General features: G+C 42.8%; 1 protein-coding gene across 4 annotated transcripts in view; it reads right to left on the bottom strand.

Annotated features, from left to right (window-relative positions):
* The window catches only part of LOC111139084 (chromosome unknown C9orf3 homolog), a 353105-nt gene that overhangs the window by 263656 nt on the left and 66927 nt on the right, over positions 1–22522 (bottom strand). For all 4 annotated transcript variants that reach the window (XM_022491219.1, XM_022491218.1, XM_022491220.1 and 1 more), the window contains exons 4-5: positions 12197–12350; positions 3646–3891 (exon numbers count right to left, since the gene is read on the bottom strand). In XM_022491219.1, coding sequence (XP_022346927.1) covers positions 3646–3891; positions 12197–12350 — 400 coding nt within the window. The remainder of the gene's footprint in view (positions 1–3645; positions 3892–12196; positions 12351–22522) is intronic.

The raw sequence follows: 22522 nt of genomic DNA, 5'->3' as shown, positions 1-22522 counted from the left end.
CTGCCACGCTGCCACTTTTTTTTTTTTCCCCAATTTTCCAAGTGGAACCAGGGGTGAAGCTACCGGTGAATGGTAGAGTTGGGAAGTAGAGTCACAGAAAACACAGCTTTTTTTTAGTCAGTGCTCTAGACATAAAACCGCTCTGAAATGATTTGCAGGAGATTCTTGAAATTCAAACAGAGGAAGGGAAAAAAAAAAGAATGTATTTGGATGTCAGCAAGGAAGTTCTGCCAACCTAATTATGCCCCGTGACATGTAATTGTGAGCTGCTGAAAGACAAATGGCGAAGCAAAGCATTTATTATAAACACGAAAGAGGTAAGACTGAGGTGTTAATTTTTAAGCAACTGTCATAAATCTGGTTCCAGGATATTATTCCATTAACATTATTATTATTATAACAAAGAACGTAAGCATGATGATGAGCTCCTTTCATGTATTTCTCAATACCTGGGAAATGAGGCTTACTCGTCCATCCCTAGCTGAGACACCTGAGAAACTACGAGAACACAATGAAAATGGCAGAATGCTGATTATACCAACATGAAGAGAGTGTGTCTATATGTTCTGGAGATTCACATAAGATGCATTCATATCTTTGGCTCGACACCATATTACTCAATTGAAAAAAGGTACACTCCACAGCTCCTTATATGGCAGACTCGGCCTCCATGGAAGGTACAAACAAAATGAAACAAAAACAAAGAGCCTACATGCACTAAATGAGAAAATTACAGACCAGAACTAGTCGGTAGTGTCTTAAAGCCAAACTAGGGATTTTTCTCAGAATCAGAACAGAATGAAAGTATCTCTCCCCTGGAACAGTGACTAAAAAAAGGAAGGGTGAGGTTGATAAGTTATGGTTCCTCTTATACAAAAAGGTGACCAAAAACCACAACATGCAGTCTTGAAAGATAGTCTAGTTACTGTTATGTTGGAAAAGCATTCCAAGTTCTAAAACGCTGTCTTTTTGTCATTTACCTTCTGATAAACTGATTGGTCATTATCATACATTCAAATTATACAAGTGTGTTTCTCCCCACTTTATTGAAATATCAGAATTGGGCTCCAAAGAGAGAGGAGAGTTTTATGCTTAGCCATACAAACTCTGATGTGTAATATTTAAAATACAGTGAAATCTTTACGGATGTCATCCAAAAATTTAAAAAATTCTTCAAAATGGTCACTAACAATTTACCCACTTTAGTTCATGTGGGAATGTTTAATGCCATTCACCAAAAATGAATACTACAGTGGTATAAAATGGTATTCATTATGATTAAGAACTAATCACTAAAGAAGTCCAGAGGTATGGAATTTATGATCTTGCATACATGTTTATAAAATGTGGATTCGGCAAAGAACCATTTAATCTACCAAGAAATCCTTTGATCTCTAGTGCATTACAATGAACAAAACAATGACAAGTTTCAGTATGGAGGTCTTTTGGGATGGCTCCTACTAGACTTGGGATTTCTCTGTTCCTGTTTAGGGACCAGACTGTCCCTACAAGACTGTCAATTTTTGTTCCAGCTTTGCTTTTACAGAGCCCTAAGCAAAACCCTGACCATAAATAAGGCAGCAGGGCCCCGGGAGCCAGCTGAGTCATAAACCCCACTCAATCGCATGTGGCTCAAGGTGTTGGGATCCCACGAGAGTCAAGCCAAGCAAGTGGAATCAATTTAGGCCCTAGTTAGGAAAAACAGAGTGCTTCCCCCCTCCCCCGACAGTCCCCCCCTCCGCAATGGAAGATACCACAATCCCCCTCTGCAGCTCAAATACGGGGAACAGTAACTAAGCCCAGGAAAACATCTAGACCAGGGCAGACTACTCCACAGTCTAAAACGGAAGAAAAAAATGGGAGGAAAATGATATTTGACAACCAACCACAAATTTTTAAATGTACGGTTCTTCTGTTTTTAAGCATAAAAGCAGTCTTGCTGCTGCTGAGTTATTATCACCATATTTTCTGACATTGGTGCCCAGTACCATTTGGCCTTAGGGTTCTTAGGCTTCTTACTTTCAAAATACAGAGTTAAGCATGTTTAAGTCACTTTAAATATCTCAAAAAGCAGCAAACCCACTGCCTACCTGCTTGGGCACGCAAAGCTGCAAAGAGAGGCTTTGCAGAATGGCCCGCAGGTCAACAAATTCTGGTTTTGGCAGACTGCTCTCGGGAAGGAGCTACAGAAAATGAGGTCCTCTGTATGAAAAATACTCTGCCTCTGGTTCCCTCAGGTCAGAACTTAGAACTCTTAGTAAACATGCCCTGAAAAACTACGACTCTCATCAAGTGTTAAAAACTCCCAAATAAACACAGCCCCTCAAAACTGGGTACAAATGAGAAACATTTAATGAACAACCCTTTCTTCGCCAATAATTCTGCTTAAATTAAGTCCAGCAGACTCTTCAAAGGGACCAAAGAAGCCCCCTTGTTAAGACAAAATCTATTTATAGACATTCCAAACAATACTGATGCACATTACCAAATATATATAATTATCTTAGTTTCTACATTCCCATTATCTTCATAAATACAGGATAAAAAATCAGCCTAAATGACTTTCTCAGACCTCCTCAAGGATTAAGAATAGCCAGCCAGCTTTAAAAAGCATACGTATGTAGTAAAGATCAAAAGCAAATGTTCTGGTCAGTTCTTTTCTACTCATGGGTTTTACGAAGAATGTATGCAGTTTTCAGGGAAAACACCACAAATGACAGCTGTTCGAAAGCATGGAGATTAACTGGCAGCAGGAATTTCCTTGACTAATAGGGAAAAACTTAAAGTCACATGTTTTGATGAGCTTATTTTTCCTATCCTTAGTCAAGCATATTTGCTGTTAATGATTAAGATTTTCAAACAGAAATATAACTGAGTAAAATCCTGAGTACATAACAAGTAAAATGCTGAGGGGAAACGCAGGTATCTATTACTGAATAAACAACAGCATTAACGAATGAGTTTTAGATGAAAATAATATAGAGGGAACGGTTCAACTTGCATGTCTTGATCTTCCATGAGAGCCAAACTGAGGTCACAGTAAGACTAATGCATTTATTATATTAAAAAATAGTAGCAAGACAAGTGACTCCTCTCACCACCAACCCCCCCAGTAAGCCATCTGCTTTGAGCTGTTTTTCCAGCAGTGGTGATGGATTTACACTGATCCATCCACAGTCTCTCTGACACAGGGGCTCTCAAGTCATTGCCCTTGTGACCAATGGCGAGAATGGATGAGACAGCTGGTCAGGATTAGGTGAGCAGCCTGTGGCCCTGGAACTAAGTTGTGTACTCTGCCCAGAGCTATGACCTTGGGCTCATTAGCATTATGCTCTCACCACCTAAGCTAACCAGCCACTCATCAGCCACGATCCAACATACATCACTCTGCAGGCACAATGTGTTTTCAATCCGGGCAACAACACGAGCTTTTTATTTTCAAGGCAGTTGATGGAGCCCATGATGCCTAACGGCTCCCTCCCATGTGGTGGAGTCCACACACAAACCACCTCTCAAGGTAGCGAAGAGATGTCCAAGCATGACCACCCTAGTCAAATGGCAGCTCTGACAGCGCTCAGGGAAAGCAGAAAATCATCAAAGAAATTCTGAAGCGTGTAGTCCAAGTGCCGCCATGGCACAACATACCTGGCCATCCCCAGACTCGGGAAGTTGGCAGGAACGATGAGGATGTCCAGCCGGGAGAATGGGTGTGTTCCCAGGACAGAGTATGCTGCCGAGAGGCAAAGAGGGATCAGATGCAGGAGGGTCTCTCGACAGGCACCTTGGAGGCACAGTGGGGCAAAGACCCGATGAGGAATAATTTCCTGGGTGGTAGCAGAAGGATTCTGGAAGCGGCAGGGGTACTCCACGTGACCACAAATGCCAACATACCTGGGAACGACATGAAATAAAGAGATGCGCTGTATGGTAAATCAGGTTTATTCTTGTTGCCATTGAGGTGAGCAACTCTCACAGATGTGCACAACTTCTAAGAGACAGTGGCTCAGATGGGCTCACAATCCAGGCAGTTCAATTGAATTCTTGGCTTGTCTGTTTCTGTGCAGCAGTGAAAACCTATTGGTCAAAATACTTATTGATGGGCTGAAATTCTGAGTAGCTTCAATCTAAGCTAAGTGAAAGTAGATTTTACTACTTATTTTTAGAATAACAGGGGAAAACCCTTCAATACTCAAAACAACGAAAACAACCCCCTCCTGAAAATAAAAAGTAAAATTTCTGCCCTCAGAAATGTGCTTTTCAAATATCACATGGAAAAAAAAAATCTCCAAATCAGAAACAATTTATAACTCAGAACATTAAGGATGGTACAAAGCCAAATTTGGGATCCCATTCTGGAATATCCTAGAATAAAAGATGTGGACTCAGGAAGAATAATGAACCAAATGACAGGACAGGTTTCAACTTTTCAAAAGAACACAACCCATTTTACTAAAAAGTTATCTAGGCGCTCTTACTAAAGGCAATCAGAAGTTGTGTTCTTAGGGAATAATATGGAGGCATTCTTGAAATGACACTTTTCCCAGTGCTCTTTCGGTACAAATGGAACTGAATCAACCTTTTAAGAAACAGATCAGAGCCCAGCAGGTACCATCAGAGCCACCAGTTATTCTGTCAAAGGTGGAGCTGAACAAGAATTCCTAGAACCTGACTCATAGGCCTCCAGAGAACTTATCTACCCGCAGAAACCCACATCAAAGGGAACCCTCTTTTTTGGCCTGTTAACACATCCTTTATTCAAACACAATGGAAAGCCCCTCTAATTTTAATTTACAAATTATAATTCTAACTACCAGTGCTTGTTGGAGTCACAGCACAGTGAATAACGAAAAACCTTAAAATGCTGGCATGTCCCAAGAGGGACGCACCACAACAATAATTCCTCTCCAGATTTCTGAAGTGCCTTTCACTCATCCAAGGCCGGCACTGCCCAAGGAGATCCACACAGCTATGGAGATTAGCTTTGCCCTCCCCCAGCCTGGTGTGTAGAACAATGGCTTCTAGCACAGAGACATTTCACCCCCAGTGAGTGTAAGAAAAATGGTAATAAACTGACCATTCAATGGTAATGACTGACATTGAATGCTAGCCAATACCCCTGGACTGATACCCTTGCTTTATGTCTCCATAAAGCAACTTTCTCAAGTTGAGGCAAGGTGCCTGCTGGTAAACATTTAACTGAAAGTGTTGCAAATGTCTACCCCATGACAAGTACTCAAAGGTCTCACAAAGCCATTTATTGAGTTAACCACCTAATATATTTACATAGGTGTATAATGGGCGATAATAATTTAAGCTCACACTCTACTAAAAAACTTCCATAGCACATGAAATAACAGAGAGACTGCAGGTATGGAGGCATCTTCAGAACAAAGTCGAGGCTTAAGTTTAAATTCTATCAAAGCACAATTTCGCAAAGAGGCATTCCATGGGCCTATCTAGAAATGCATCATGGGGCCACTATTTCTTGCAGCCAAGAGAGGTCAGAGAATAGTTGGAGGTATAACAAAAAGTCAGTTTGAGGGGCACTGCGTGGCTCAGTCTGTTGAGCACCTGGCTCTTGATTTCAGCTTGGGTCATGATATCAGGGTTGCACTGGGCATGGGGCCTGTTTGGGATTCTCTCTCTCCTTCTCCCTCTGCCCCTCTCCCCTCCCCAGCTCAAGTGCTCACACTCTCTCTCCCCAAAAAAAGCCAATTTGTTGAAGAGAAAAAGTGAGTTAAATTCTCTCTGGACATGAACGGCTCTAGCTAGGGGAATGAAGTTTACTCCAGCTAGGTGTATTAGCACCATTTTTCATGATCAAAGCCTGGGAGAAAATGCGGGGCTTTAATGCAATCAAGCTATAAATAAGTGAGACCATTAAGGCTCCCAATAAAATGGAAGTGGCACCCGGGTGGCTCAGTCAATTAAGCATCAGACTCTTGATTTCGGCTCAGTTCATGATCTCAGGGTCCTGAGATGGATCCCAGCATCAGGCTCTGCACTCAGCAGGGAGTCTGCTTGAGATCTCTTTCTTGCCCTCTGCCCCTCCCCTCCACCAGCTCACATGCATGTGATCTCTCTCTCTCTCTCTCTCTCTCTCTCTCTCAAATAAATAAATAAATAAAATCTTTTAAAAAATGGAAGTGGCATCAGGAAAGATGACACAAAGGTTCTGACGTCAGGATCAGGAAAGCTGGGCTTAGTGCTGTTCTCAGGCGGGCTAACTGTGATATGAGGCAAGCCCCCCACTACTTGCAGTCTCTTTCTTGTCTAATGTGGTCTCACAAAAATGGCTGCAGGGGCAGGGGAGGAATTGATTAGAGGGAACTTACTAGGTGCTAGAATGTTCTCTGTCAGTTTAGGGTGTAAACAATGGTCAAAAACTCATCAAGCCAAATGCTTAAGATCTGTGCATTTTAGTGTATGTTAATTATACTTTAATTAAAAACAAACCAAAAAATGGTTTCTAAGGTTTCTTCTGGCACTACGACTCTATGGCAACTCTCCACATGAGGCCGTCGCCTCTCTTCATGCCAACAGCCTTGTTCCTGAAGTGGTGAGGGAATACTGTACATTTATAATGTCATGAATAGTCCCCCATGAAGCCAGAATTAACTCAAAGATGCTTCCTTTCCCACTAACCTTCAGCTGTTCATTTCTGTATCTGTGCCCACTCCAACCTACTCGCAGTATCATCAGCAAATCAGACCTTTGTAAATCACTATTCCCTATGCCTACACTCGTAATCAGGGTAAATATTGTAATAGTTAAGATTAATAATAATGCTTGATTGTTATTTATAAATAATCTGCACTGGGGATGAGAATAATAAACAATAACTCCTCCCACAAATGCTACTGAATATTTATTACATGCCAAGAACTGTTCTGAACACTTCATGTGCATTATCCCAATTAATCCACACAACATTCCTAAGGAATAAGAACTATTCTTTTCATCACATCGTGAGTCATCATAAGCTCCTCCCTCCCAACCTTCCTTTCCCAAGTACTGCATTAATCTTCTTGAGGAAATTTAGGTCCTGGATTTTTCTAGAAGCTAGCTCAGCTCTGTGGTTCTCTGGTTTCCTGTTCTTCTTTGTCAATGTTGCCCATTAACACTGCCAAGAGTGGGAAGAACTGGTGAAATAAATATTAGGCTGGTAAATGATGGGAACCAGATCACTGGTTCCCTCTCCTATGATTGCTGGGCTGAAATTTTTTATAAGAGGTCTCTCCATGGAAGAAGGGTTGACCACGTTTTACTCAGAATCACAAGACTGGAAATTGCCTAAAGAGGTTCTCCCCTTCAGTCCTCCTCTTGTTTCAAGAACGAGATGTATTGAAAGTAGCTGACACAGACATTTCCCTGTCATAGGCTCAAAAGGAATCACTGGAAGTTTCCCCTGGGAATGCATGTCCATTTTTCATAGTTCTATCTGACACTTTAGTAATTACTTCCTGTATTCTTGCTCTACTCAAGGCACCCCAAGGTATGCCGCAGACACACATATGAATAAATTTCCAACCCTACCTTTGAGGAGTTTATATTTTGGTTGGAAGAAAAAATTTAAAATTCTGATCAGTACAGTGACACAGTAAGATGGTTAGACAATTTCTTAACATATTTTAGCAAGCAGAGTAGATGCTTGGGTACCGTAAAAATCACAAGTGTTCAAAATGCCACCACCAGTCCCCAATGAGTCGTTGACAATGATGTCAACATATACAATGATGTGGTCGTGTCTGAAAGTTGGATGGGTTTCCTTAGGGCATTCTAGGATATTATAAAGCAAAATGCAGTATGTGCTATAAAAACCAGAAGGCTGAACTACACCAGGGAGCCAGGGCTGGAGAAATCACACCAAGCCAGGAAGATTTGGAAAGGCTTCTCTCATAGCAAAGGGTGTACTGGAAATTGGCAGTTTTTCCCTCATGATTTAAAATCATTCCTTCTTTCCTAGCCTTTCAAAGTACAGAAATAGGGCCTCATCCTGCAAGGTCCACAGGCCACTTTCCATAGACTTCACAACGCTCAAGAAGACTGCTTCTCCCACTAAGCCGTTCCCTTCTTTAGGATGAGCAACCTCAGTGCCTCTTCTCCTTCATGGTACGTATTTTCCACACTTTTAATCATTTTTGCTGAGTTCCTCTGGACTTTATCCAAGTTTCCTTGTCGTGCTTAAACTGTATGGGCCCAAAGTAAGACAATGCTTTACCAAAGGTCTCCAGAGGTTAAACATAATACAAAGATTCCTCTGTGGCTAGAGATGGTTATGCTGCAGCCGAAGAAAATTAATAAACTTTCAACGGTTTACCTAAGTGCCTTCTAATTAACATATTTACCAAAACGCTCCCCCAGAGTGGGCCAGAGCGCGTGTGGAATTGGAGCTGGAAGAGGGAATGTTCTTCCTATAATTTAGCCCGCATGAACAATGCTCAAAAGTTCAGTGACCAGTACTTTGGCCAAATTTCTGGGACCCAGATGAACACTTTAGGCAAATGAAAGCCTGTGGTATATAAGGCCCCTATAAAAGTTACATTTACGTGAATTGAACTGGTGGTCTCAGGAAGGTTTGAAGTGGAAGAGGGGGGTGGGGAAGGCAAGGGGACCAGATGTGAACATAACCGAAAACACGACTGTAGTTGGCACTTCAGAGTACCTTTGTTGGCAAACTGAGCACGGAGCCAGAGATTTAATGGATAAAAGCACAAAGCTACCCTCTGATGACTAAAGACAGCACACATGAAGCGCACAGCCAGGGGAGGATTAAGCAAATGCAAGCTATTATTTTATCAGCAGTACATTTCTGATGGACAAGCACGGTGATAAATGAAGGGAAAACTTAGTCATAGCATGTCAGACATGGAAGAGTGTGTGGGAAGGACTCCATGCCCTAGGCCTCGCGTTCCCACATGAGAACGTGCCTCCCTGGACTGGCACCTTTGACCTGGCTTGAGTTGCTCTGATCGGGTTGGCCACATGGGGCTTCCTCTTTTCTAATCTGCTTGCCCACAGACAGGGGACGTTTTGGACATGAGGCAGGCTGTGTGGGCCTGGGCTGTGGAGGTAACTGGATGGGTGAGTCCGTCTAGCTTGGGAACAGAGTATCAGAAAGCCCACTGAGGCCGTACCCCTGAGTTGTCCCGAATTCACCTTCTGTCAGTTATGAAACTTCCTATGCTCTCCTTTTGCCTGTGTCACAGCTTGTTGTCAACTCAAAAGGACATGAAAAGAGTCATACTGGACCTCTTCTCCTAAAACCCAACCAGAATTTCAGAATTTCAGAATTCCCAGAATGCCGACGTGAAGGGGCCATGGCCTCCTCCTTCAGAATTATGGATGCAAATAACATGAAAAGCCACCTCAGTGGCCTCTGGGCAGCAGAGGGAACACATAAGAAATGCTTGCTGCCTATTCCCCAATCTCGTATCCCTGGTAATATGGCTAGAAAGACAAAAGAACACATTTCTTCCTCTGCCTTCCCCTGAGGCGCACGGACTTCAACGGCACACGTCCTCTGATGGTCAAGCAGCCCCAAAGCTGCTTCTTTACCATGAAGAATTGGAGACCCCCAAGCCAATTTTTTATTGTTTATCTTTATTTATCTTTAAATAAATCTTACAATTTAAATAAAATTTAAAATTATTTATCTTTATTCCACAGAGCAGGAAAGTATAGCTTTGCCCCAAGAAACCTACCCAAGCAGCACGGATGGCACCTTCACACTCAAAGGCAGAACTCTCAACTTCTGTCCTCTGTACCAGCGCAACACATTACAATCAGTAACAGTGACTCAGTCGTGGGACTGACTGTCCAGATAGGAAGCTGGATCGGACTCCAGGCAAGGCGTGGACATTATACACAGTTTTTAAAAGTCCCCAGATAGGGGAACCAGGGTGACGCAGTCAGCTAAGCGTCTGAGTCTGGGTTTTGGCTCAAGCCACGATCTTGGGGTCCTGGGATCAAGAACCACATGGGACTCCACGTAGAGTCTGCTTAAGATTCTCTCTCCCTCCCCCTCTGCTGCTCCTGCTTGCCCTCTCTAAAATAAATAAATATATCTTAAAAAAAAAAAAAAATGTCCCCAGGTAAGATTCTGAATCACCTCTGTAAGGAGTTAAGCCCAGATAGGAATCCAGGTGTTATAACTCAGTAGAGCTATGAAACCGGACACATTGCTGTCTAAAGCCTCAGTACCTTTATCTATAAAACACAGAACATAAAATTTATCTATCTTATAGGCATACCCTCAGGACTAACCAAGATGACACTTAGATCAAGACTTTCCCTGACTTTGGGGCACCTGGGTGGCTCAGTGGGTTAAGCCTCTGCCTTCAGCTTGGGTCATGATCCCAGGGTCCTTGGATCCAGCCCCGCATCGAGCTCTCTGCTCAGCAGGGAGCCTGCTTCCCCCTCTCTCTCTCTCTGCCTACTTGTGATCTCTGTCAAATAAATAAAATCTTTAAAAAAAAAAAAAAAGAGGGGTGACTGGGTGGCTCAGTGGGTTAAAGCCTCTGCCTTCAGCTCAGGTCATGATCCCAGGGTCCTGGGATCGAGCCCTACATCGGGTTCTCTGCTCAGCGGGGAGCCTGCTTCCTCCTCTCTCTCTCTGTGCCTGCCTCTCTGCCTACTTGTGATCTCTGTCTGTCAAATAAATAAATAAAATCTTAAAAAAAAAAAAAAAAGACTTTCCCTGACTTCAAACATCCAGTGATTTTGGTATCAATTCAGGATGGGCTAGGATATGTTGAATAACAAACATCCCCAGTGTTTCAGTGGCTTAACAAAAAAAAGTTTATTTCTTGCTCATAACAAGTCCACTGAGGATCCAAGTAACTCTCCAGGGCACCTGTCCTCCCCACACAGAAATTTGGGCTACCCGAAATTGCAAAATGAGGCCTATTCTGAGCTCAGTGGCAGGGGAAGGGATCACTTAGGGTCTTACATGCAATTAAATATTTCCATGTGAAAGTAACATGTATCACTTCTGTCCACAACTCTCCTCTTCTCTCAAGTGTGCATAAATAAAATCCAAGATTTTAATAAAACCCTAGGATACTCTATATGGCTCAGGGAAGATAGTCCAAAATAGCCAAGTTACTAAGCAGGAAGTGGAAACTACCTCTCTTCCTCCAAAAAGCAAAATGCAAGCAGTAAGACATGCCTGTCCCAGGAGGGGGCTTAATGGCTTTCTGTCCTCACAGTACCAACCAGCCACTGCAGCCATTGCGGGAGGAGGGAAAGCAACATGGCAAAACACAACTGGCACAGAAGGAATTTGAGCTACAAAACATGTCTTAGTTGGTCTTCCAGGATGAGCTAGCCATCTGTACCATTACTCTGGGCTTTCTCCTCCAGAAGGTACTGGACCTAGTGACTCTGTGTAAACAGGAAAAGTGATTAAACTGAGCTGGGTATAAAAGTCCTAGAGATGAATATGAGGCAACGCCGCACACTTTGAACACTTCGTACCTCCTACAGACATTCCCCTCCTCTCTTCTGGCTTTCGAAGTTAGAAATAGTTAGACGCGTGGGGAGGCTGCAAGTGAATACCCAGTAGCCTGTGTTGCTTTTTAAAAACTTGAAACAGATTTTGCTCTGATCAGTCCGAAAAAAGAAGAAATCGCTACCAAAGGTAAGGGTCCTGAGCCAGTAGGTTACTCGTAGCCCCATGACCTTGCAACAGCTACCATGTGTCTGGTGCCCCAAAGCAGGCTGACTAGCCCCACTGGGCGGTGGGGGAAGCGGGCATCCCTACGAATGAAGGGCTAACAGCAGTCCCGGAAACCTAAACAGCAGGTGGCCCACAAAGTGATCCAACAGACAAGCACCCCCTTTTCATTAAGTTGTGTTTTTGACCAACTAAGCACTAAAGACCAAAGTTAAAAAATAAAGGAGGTAAAATGTTGAGTCTGAGGATTCTGTTGACTTACCCCAACACATAAAATTATGTCACTTGACTTCACAGAGGACTTCATATGTCCTTCTTTTCTCTTTCTTTCTGCATGAATAATATGCCCATGTTTCTGCCTCTCAACTCTTTCCCTCCCAGTAGGGTTTTTCCTGCTTTGCTTAATCATATTTTTGTCTAGCTTCTCAGCAGGGATGACTCATGTTCCCAGTGCTTGGAATAAATGCATCATACTGGTCCCTTAAGTGTTTGTTTTTCAGCAAGATCCCAAATACCAACCTGGAGTCAGTCTCAGAAGGTGAGAGGGATCGCTCTGCTGCCAGATCCTTGGGTGAGCAGATCTCTGGCTTCATTTCTGTCCAGGAGCCCACTGCGATTGTGAAGGTGGAGGCTGGCATTGGCATGGTGACGTAGTAATGCCAGCTTGTGCACCCTAGAAGCAGAAGGAGAGAAACAACCATAATGAAGCCAAGGAAGGGTTCTGGACCTCACTCTATAGTTTTTCTCTTTAGGCACTTGAACTTGTGTGCTATGATGGTACGAGCTATTCTTGGGGGTGGGTCTTATTTACGGCAGTAGCATCACTGCAGGTCTTGGGGATAGCACAAAGGGCTGACTATTTCGGGGCAGCCAACAAGGTCTGTAACTCCTCAAAGACCTGGGATCAGTTTGAAGTGCTTCAAGTGAGGCTATAAGTAAAAGGTGGTACTTGAGGTGGTCACGTAAGGGCTACAAACACGTAAAGGCAGAGGCTGTATGCTGCTATAGAGACAAGAACATGTTTTCTTTTTTTTTTTTTTTTTAAGATTTTATTTATTTATTTGACAGAGAGTGTGTGTGCACAAGCAGGGGGAGCAGCAGGCAGAGTGAGCAGGAGAAGCAGGGAGCCCAATGCAGGGCTCGATCCCAAGACCCTGGGATCATGACCTGAGCTGAAGGCAGAAGCTTAACTGACTGAGCCTCCCAGGCGCCCCAAGACCATGTTTTCTTCATAATTATTGCCTAGCACAGTATTTGGCACCAAAAAAGATGCTCTGTTGAATGAATAAGTAAATGAATGAATGAATGAACAAAAGAGCGATCACTTCTGTGGTGCTAAACTGTTTTGTATACATTCGATTTAAGAATCAGTCTCAACTGGACATGGTAGAGAACAATGAGACTAGAAAAGGAAGATACCTGGATTTTGGTCCCAACTCTGAAACTAATTACCTATGGAAGCTCAGGTTTATCTTTTATCCTTTTTCTCTGTTCATGTATTGGGCTGGTCCCCCATTCCTCACTAAGCAGATGAAAACCAGGCCTAGAGAGGTTCAGGGGAGCCAAGGACTCCCAGCTCGTTTGTAACAGGCCTGGAATTTCATCAGGAGCTCCCCGCCCCAGCCAAGGGTGTGCACACCACTCAGGCCAAACGGAGTGAAGGTGTTTACCAAAAGAACAAATGATTGATTGCTTATAACACTACCCTTCCAGACTTCGAAGATGGGAAAATGCTTTTAATGTTTCTGAAATCTGAATGTGTCATACAACCTGATCTAATACAGTATTTTTTTTTTCTTCCTGAGCATCTGCTATAAATTGATGGTATGCCTTCAGGGAAATTGGTATCACCACGTGTTATGGAACACACTTCTCCTCTCCTCATGGAGGGAAGGAACTTTCCATGGAGGAAACTTCTATTACACAAATACCTCTAGCCTCTCTTTCAGCTTCTTACTAACTCCTTTACAGGAGCTACTCCTCTTATTCTTTTTTTTTTTTTTTTTTTTTTAAACATTTTATTTATTTATTTGAGAGCAGAGAGAGACAGTGAGAGAGAGCATGAGCGAGGAGAAGGTCAGAGGGAGAAGCAGACTCCCCGTGGAGCTGGGAGCCTGATGCGGGACTCGATCCCGGGACTCCAGGATCATGACCTGAGCTGAAGGCAGTCGCTTAACCAACTGAGCCACCCAGGCGCCCCAAAGATTTTTTTTTTTTTTTAATTTGTCAGAGAGAGAGGGAGAGAGAGCGAGCACAGGCAGACAGAATGGTAGGCAGAGACAGAGGGAGAAGCAGGCTCCCCGCCAAGCAAGGAGCCTGATGTGGGACTCGATCCCAGGATGCTGGGATCATGACCTGAGCCGAAGGCAGCTGCTTAACCAACTGAGCCACCCAGGCGTCCCTACTCCTCTTATTCTTGTTAAAAAGTTTTAGATGGTCAGACACTCATGGAGTGAGTGTCTGACACTCATGGATGATTGCCAATTTGGTCAGTGAGTAGATAAGAGGTCAAATACAGGGTCGAAATAATAATATGCCCATACTGGCCAACAGACCTAATGTGACATTTTTCAAAATCTTTTGGCAGTAAAAATCAATAATAAAGGTTAGGTTTTTATCTCCTTATGCTTATCTTCTTTGTCTCACAACTAATTCTGAACTCAGGAAGGTGGAGGGGTCATTATTTATTATCTCCTGAAATTATACTAACTTAGATCCAAAGAAATACATTACAGAACTCCTCCAATGAAAAACAAAATTTTAATGGCTGCATGGACACAGCAGGGAGATGTCAGCCGGAAAGGGCATGACTGTGATTCGGGCCATCACCCCTCACATCCCCAGGCCTCTTTGCCCAAACTAGGAAGCATCCGACACCCTTTGTACCTCCCACTGCTGCATCTCACCACCCCAAGACTTTCCACTGGGCCTCTGCCAGGACCTAAGCCCACAAAGGCAGGGACTATGTCGATCCCCAGACCTAGCAGATATGGCTACTCAATAAATATTTGTTGGAAAGAAAGAAAGAAAGAAAGAAAGAAAGAAAGAAAGAAAGATTAAAGGGAAAGGAGGAAGGGAAAAAGGAAAGAAAAGAAAAGAAAGGAAAAACAAAATTTTCAATAGGAAACGAAGGTTTAAACATAAGGGAAAAAACATGATATCAAGTTTGAATCAATACGACATGACATCAAGTTTTGAAGTCACTAGAAGAGATATTTGAAGGACTATAGAAGGGCAGGCTCGAAACTACTGAACACCCATCCTAGAGGCAGTCATGCTCTCCAGCTTGCTTGTGAGGTCATCCTGTTTCTGGAGTCAGAGCCGCCACACTTAAGATCCCTCTCGCCACAACTAAGAAGCTGAAGGCACGCTCCTCTTTAAAGAGACAACCAAATCCGGTGATGTTGGAGTCAGTCCAGTGATGTGTGTAGTTTCTCCGGAGCTTGAAAGAAAGCCATAGAGAGCACTGCCGCTCTGATCCCCAGCCAGTAAGAAGGGCACAGAGACAGTCACAGCAGTCTTGATAAAAGCGTGACGTGGATCCCACAGGACGCACTGCCCCGAGGCCCCCCTCCCTCAGTTTTTCCACCTTCCCTTCAGGACCTCATCCTCTGCAGCCTGATGCCTCTCGACAGTTGTCCCACAAGAACTTCAGTCTGGACCGGACAACACAATGAGAGGTCTGGGGGGAGGGTGCAGATGGAAGAAGAAAGGAGCTGTGGGTGAGGAACTAAACCTTCTGAGCAGCCTCGGTTTAAAAGAAAAAGTCTTGACTAACCGAATTCTCTTAGTCAAAGCGCTGTGGTCTGGTCATTCCTTCTCTGAAGGATATTTTGGAGTGTTTACCATGGGCCACTGAATTTTCCTTTTAAAAGCTTTGGTCACTTGGGCATCAGTAACTAAACAGCAATGGTGAGGCTTTCAGGTATAAATGGAAGATCGCACACATGAGGCTATGTTTGCTTCTTCCCCAAACCCAATTAAAGGACAGTAAAGGGATTTTTAAAATATTTTTATTTTTAAGTAATCTCTACCGCTAACATAGCCTATTTCCCCATCCCCCAAAGCCCCAGCAAATAACTGGAGACTCATTTTCTAAAGAGAGTAAGAGAGAGGGCCTCCAGACTGGGGGCGGTGCGAGGGGGAGGAGGGGGGAAAACAGCACAGTTGACGGCAAATGAATGGGATTAGATGAACATATGCATATCAGATGCTGAGACCACCAGCCATCTTCTCTTATTTGGTTCCCTGAATGCAGGCAATCAGGCTTTTACCCTCCAGGCAGAGGAACGAAAAAACGCTAAATAGTCCATGAGAAGACAACTAAGGAGACTCACTTCCAAGGTGTCCTATGATCAGCCTATGGTGAAACTCACAGTTGAGAAGCCCTACACAGGCACTCAGAGCTTCCCATCAGCATTTTAGTCCCCGTTCCTAATTGCCTACAGACAAATCAAGCACTTCCAGGACCTCTAGAAAGCCGCTGCTGTGACACTGAGAGACCAAAACAAACAGAAACAAGCAAGTTAAAGGTCACTGGTCACGCAAGGAGAAGAAAATTTCAGAGAACACCAAACACATACCCAGTAGGAGCTGAATATTGCCGTGCTGAAATAAAAATAGTATAGTTTACAAAAGGAGCATTCCAAAGTAAAGAGAATGAAACGTGACAGAAGAAAAGAAAAACTCAGTAAAGGTGTGAGATGGAATATAAAGTTGGAGAAGTCTCCCAGAAAGTAGAGCAAAAGAAGAAAAAAAAAAAAAAAAGAGGGAAAAGTAGAAAAGCTCTGCAGGTCCAATATCCAAGTAATAGAAGTACTAGAAAAAGACAACAGAGAAAATAGAAGGGGGGAAAGCGTCAGTTAAAAAAATTGAGAAAATTTCCCCCAATTTAAGGGGCCACGAGTTTCCAACTTCAAAAGGGCACATAACACCCAGGACACTGGATACAAATCAATCCACATTGAGATGTATCGTTATGAAATTTAGAACCCTAGGGACAAAGACAAGATTCCACAAGCTTCCAGAAAGAGGGGAAAAAAATCACATATAATAAGGACACTTTCAGACATGCAGTTTCAGAAAAATTCACCTCCCACGTATTCTATTCTCTGGAAGCTACTTAAGTATGTAAAATATGCTTCAAAAAGATATAGTAAACCAAGAAGAAGGCGGACAAGCCAACACAGGAGAGAAGCAAAGGGAACCTATAGAATAATGGAGAAGCGAGATCCCAGGAGCCAGCTACAGCCCAGCAGAGAGGGCAACCCTGCTCTTCAGAGGACCTTCCAGAGCCTGGGGAGAGGCTGCTTCAGGAGGAGCAAATTTTTTTTTTAGGAGGAGCAAACTGATAGAAAACTTGATGTATTTGAGCATCTTAGCAGATTTAAACAACTGTCAAAGCCTCTGGGGTTGGTAAATACTTAGAAAACCATGCAAATAGGAAAAACAAATAATAACACAATGAGTAACCCCCATGAAAAAAGAACATGTACAGAAATAATAAGGTTGTAATCAAAGTAATCAAAGTTGTAAGTAATTAATCAAAGTTGTACAAGACTCCGCTTTTAACAGCATAGATACAATAATATAAAGAATACTGATCTAATCAAGGTTATGATATTAATTATATCAGGATGATGGGATTTGGGGAAGGGGTATGTGTGTGATGGTAGGGTGGAGAGAGCTAAAGCCTTATCATCCCCAAACATCTTACTTACTTGTATGATGAAAACATCATGCATCTTACTGAACAACATGGACATATACACCAGATAATTAGCTAAATAAAACAGGTAAAAGTGGTTACTTCTGAAACAGAAGAAATACAATAGAGGTACTGAGGACTGCTATTTTGGGGAGGAGTATAATAAACCCAATAGAACTGGGGCTCCTGGGAGGCTCAGTGGGTTAAGCATCTGCCTTCGGCTCAGGTCATGATCTCAGGGTCCTGGGATCGAGCCCCGCATCTGGCCAGGGAGCCTGTTTCTCTCTCTCCCTCTCTGTCTGCCTGCCACTCTTCCCTGCTTGCGCTCTCTCCCAATCTCTCTCTCAAGTAAATAAATAAAATCTTTTTTAAAATTAAATTAAATTAAAATAAACCCAATAGAACTGACTCTTTGAATATGTGCCTTTCTAGTATAAAAAATTTAAAATAATCAGTCAATTAATTTCTTAAGTTCATCTTAAGAAAAAAAGAATAATATTTTTGGTCCTGAGGTAATATGAAAATGATAAAATATACCTCAGAAGAAAGAGACAATTTAGAGATAAGTAAGAGACAACAGCCTATTAAAAAACCCTTTTAAGAATAAAACACTGGCGGGGCACCTGGGTGGCTCAGTGGGTTAAGCCTCTGCCTGCGGCTCAGGTCATGGTCTCGGGGTCCTGTGATCGAGCCCCACATCGGGCTCTCTGCTCAGCGGGGAGCCTGCTTCCCCCCCCCCTGCCTGCCTCTCTGCCTACTTGTGATCTCTATCTGTCAAATAAATAAATAAAATATTTTTTAAAAAATGAAAGGGCAACCTACAGAATGGGAGAAAATATTTGTAAACCACATATCTGATATGGAATTAATATCCAAAATATATAAAGAACTCATACACCTCAATAGCAAAAGATATGATTAAAAATGAGTAAAGAACCTGAATAGACATTTTACCAAAGGAGATATTCAAATTGCCAACAGGTACATGAAAGGGTGCTCAATATCACTTATTATATCAGGGAAATGCAAATCAGAACCACAGGGAGATATTGCCTCCCACCTGTCAGAATGGCTGGTATCAAAAAGACAAGAAACAAGCGCTGGTGAGAATGTGGAGCAAAGGAACCCTGTGCACCGTTGTTAGGAATGTAAACTGGTACAGCCACTATGGAAAACAGTACAAAAGTTCCTCAAAAAATTAAAAATAAAACTACCATATGATCCAGCAATGACTCTTCTGGGTATACACCCGAAGGAAATGAAATCACTCTCTCAAAGCGATTTCGACATTCCTATGCTCACTGCAACATTATTCACAATGGCCAAGACATGGAAACAACCTACGTGTCCATCAGCGGAAGAATGGATAAAGGAAGTGCAGTATATATGCACAATGGAATACTACTCAGCCGTAAAGAAAGGAAATCCTGGGACACCTGGGTGGCTCAGTTGGTTAAGCTGCTGCCTTCTGCTCAGGTCATGATCCCAGCGTTCTGGAATCGACTCCCACATCAGGCTCCTTGCTTGGCAGGGAGCCTGCTTCTCCCTCTGCCTGCTACTCTGTCTGCCTGTGCTCGTGCTCGCTCGCTCTCTCTCTCTCTGACAAATAAATAAATAAAATCTTTTTAAAAAAAGGAAAGGAAATCCTGCCACTTGGACAACATGGAAGGACACTGAAGGCATTACGCTAAGTGAAATATGTCAAACAGAGAGAGACAAATAGTGAATGATCTCACATATTTGTGGAATCTAAAAAACCCATCAGACTCATAGAAACAGATTACTGGTGACTGACAACAGGGGATGTGGCAGAGAAATGGGTGAAGGGGGTCCAAGGGTACAGACTTCCAGTTATATGATAAATAAATTCTAGGGATGTAATATGCTGCCAGGTGACTCTAGTTAATTATACTGTATCATGTATTTGCAAGTTGCTAAGAGACTAGACCTTAAAAGTTCTCAAAACAAAACAAAAAAATTATAATTACATGAGGTGATGGATGTGTTAACCGACTTTATTGTGCTAATCATTTTGCAACATAGACACACCAGATCATGACACTGTATCCCCTAAACAATGCTATATGTCAATTATATCTCAATAAAGCTGGGAGGGAAAAGAATGAAACCGTGTACACAGTAGGCTTTCTCCCTACAATTTGCATCAAAAGTGTTGATCTGATTTTTGCTGTCCCTCCAGTTCTTGTACCGTACATCTGGCACATGGGCAAGAAGAGATTTGTGGAAACAGCAGGAACCAGAACTGCTTTCCAGAGTGGACAGTGCTAATGGAATAAGGGGTATCTGTTGGATGCCTGCACAAGGTCAGAGAGAGTGCCCAAATCATATCCTGTCCCAGGGCCTTTATCAGAATATCTGTATCCCAGAGGAGATGTGGGGAGGGCATTAGAAGCCATAAAGAGGGGCGCCTGGGAGGCTCAGTTGTTAAACTTCTGCCTTCGGCTCAGGTCATGATCCCAGGGTTCTGGGATCGAGCCCCGCAATCAGGCTCCCTACTCAGCAGGGAGCCTGCTTCTCCCTCTCCTACTCCCCCTGCTTGTGTTTCCTCTCTCACTGTGTCTCTCTCTGTCAAATAAATAAATAAAATCTTTTTAAAAAAAGAAGAAGAAGAAGATGCCATAAAGAAATTAATGACATTAATTTTCTCTTCTATTCTATTCTCTTTTCTTTTCAAGGCAGAAACCTTAAATGACCTGAAGTTTGGGAGTAAGATAGCAAAAGTGGTAGCAGAACCTCAGTTAGGTCCAGCAAAAATATTTCAGAACTCCCATTGCTCCCTTGTCGTCTTCTCTGAATTTAAACAATGGAAAGAAAAGGATGGGGGTGGGGGGCACGTATGGAAAACATCACCCAAACCCGTATTTTAAATGTTCAAGATGATTTTCTTCTATACCACCCTCAAGACTTTTTTATTTTTTAAGATTCTTGAAGCTCCTCTACTTAGTAGAGCTCATGTGGAGTAAACTGTTTTATACTTCAAGCTTTCACAGCAAAAAAAAAAAAAAAAAAGGTTTTCTAGGTTACCAAGGCCAGTTAAACAGGGACGGGCCCATGGGGGGGGGGTGCCACCCAAAAGGAACTGGCCAGGAACACACTTCCCAGAGACCCTATTTGGACCCTTCACAGAAGTTCCCCAAAGCTGTCCAGCCCTGGGCTTTTTGCCCAACCCTGGGTGAACATTTGGAGCCACTGCTGTGACAACTGAATGCTTCCAGTTCTCTGGGGGAGGTTTTTACTAGTTTCTTACTATGAGGGCATGTCTGGTAGGAAAGCCTCATTTGGGTTGTCTGTTGATGGATTATTCCACTGAGCCCAATCTTGTATGAAGACCGCCCACTGCCACCGAGAGCTGGGTGCTCAAGGAATACCTGATCTCATCCTCAAACCCGACTGCAAAAAAGGCAAGTAACAAGGTAGAACTTCTGCCCGCAGAAAGCAGAGCATGCATTCCAAAGACAAAGAGAAATAATTTCTGGATTAGCTATTGTTTGGGATAAGCCTACCCTGAGAAAAGAATTGATGAGAGCTTATTTCTCCTGAATGTGTCCACTGATTGAGCTCCAGCTCTGGAATCTGACTGCTGGGGTTCAATTCCTAGAGCCACACTTACCAGTGTGGGCACACTGCTTAATCCCTCTGTGCATCAATCCCCTCACCTGTAACAAGGGAATCATTGTAGTACCTGCCCCCTAGGGTTATGTGAGGATTAAATTAGATAATATACAGAGAAATCACTAGACACAGTAATTGGCACATAATAAGTGTTGAAGAAATGTTAACTGCTGTTGTCTTTACAACTCCCTCCCCCTGTTGCTTGGGCTGACTGTCTGGAGGCAGAGACAAAGAATGTTGAAGGTATGGCTGCCACATGTGCACTGAAGCCTGTGGCCTGATGAGGCCCACATATGGGGTTTAAGGTTGAATGGCATTAAAACGCAGTGCACACAAAGCGATCCATTTAAAGGAGAATGACAGCCCAAAGGGGGCATCCTGTATGACTTCATATAGAATGGGCCATTTGGAGACTATTTAAATGGTGTTTACTTTAAATGAGCCATCCTCGATGAAATAGACAGTGAATGCCTTCATTTTCCTTTTTGATTCAATCCACTTGCCCTAGACTCCCTTGCTACACCAGCTGCAAAACAAAGAGAACACGCTGTACTTGAATTAACCCAGAGTTTTTCCTCTGCAAAGGCCAGAAGCCCATCACACCACTGGATGATTTCACGGCCAGGCCGGATTCATTAGCAAGACTAACAGGGAGGGGTGAGGGAGGAAGGGGCCTAGAGGAAGTGGCACTCCCTAACCCAACAGGCTTGAGCAGCCACCCATCTGGCCTCCCTTCTGGGCCTCAGAAAGTTCCTGAATACCCCTACACCACCTTCTCAAATTGGAACTTATTTAGGGTGGAAAATTCTTATACTCTGATTGCCTCACTAGAAAGACAGAGATACATCGTATCAAGGATTGTTCTTATAATCACAATAACAGCTGCTACAAGATCCAAATAGACATGTTCATGACCAAAACGGGCCTGAAATTTTCTTCAGAAAAAACACAAGATCACTGTATTTTTTGTAGGGTAGGTTAAGGATTTGAAATGGGTTACTTTCCCAATCACAAGAAGCAGTTTAAAATTTAGCTCTGAAAAATTCTTCTAACCAGACAGTGTTAAAACAATTGCCTTAATTATTTTCTTATGTATCACATTAAAAAAAAAAAAAACTGCCCTATGAATAGTTTTGAAGATTCTATCTTCTAAGGGAGGAAGACTGAAGAGGAAAAAGGAAGAACATGATGGAATCAGTCCACAGCAGGGAGAGAGAACTTTTTCTGCCAAAAAAAGAAAAAACTTTCTGTGAAAAACTTTGCCAATTATTTGGGAGTATCATTCTTACAAAAAGAAAAAAAATAATATATATATATTTTAACTATTTACGAATAATAAAGGAAATACAAAATGAATGTAAAGTCACTGTCCTGTTTCTAGAGGAGTCTTGGAAATACTCACAAAACACATTGCAAAAATATAGCCACAGCACCCATAACCGTTCTGCTTCTACAAGGGGCAAAAGCAGATTATTTATCTTTGCAAAGTTAAACATCTCACATAA

Source organism: Enhydra lutris, unplaced genomic scaffold, assembly GCF_002288905.1.
Source record: "Enhydra lutris kenyoni isolate GAN:26980312 unplaced genomic scaffold, ASM228890v2 scaffoldscaffold95, whole genome shotgun sequence".
In the NCBI taxonomy this organism is placed as follows: domain Eukaryota; kingdom Metazoa; phylum Chordata; class Mammalia; order Carnivora; family Mustelidae; genus Enhydra; species Enhydra lutris.
The sequence above is the reverse complement of the archived record's forward strand: the minus strand, read 5'-3'. Positions and strand labels throughout refer to the sequence as shown.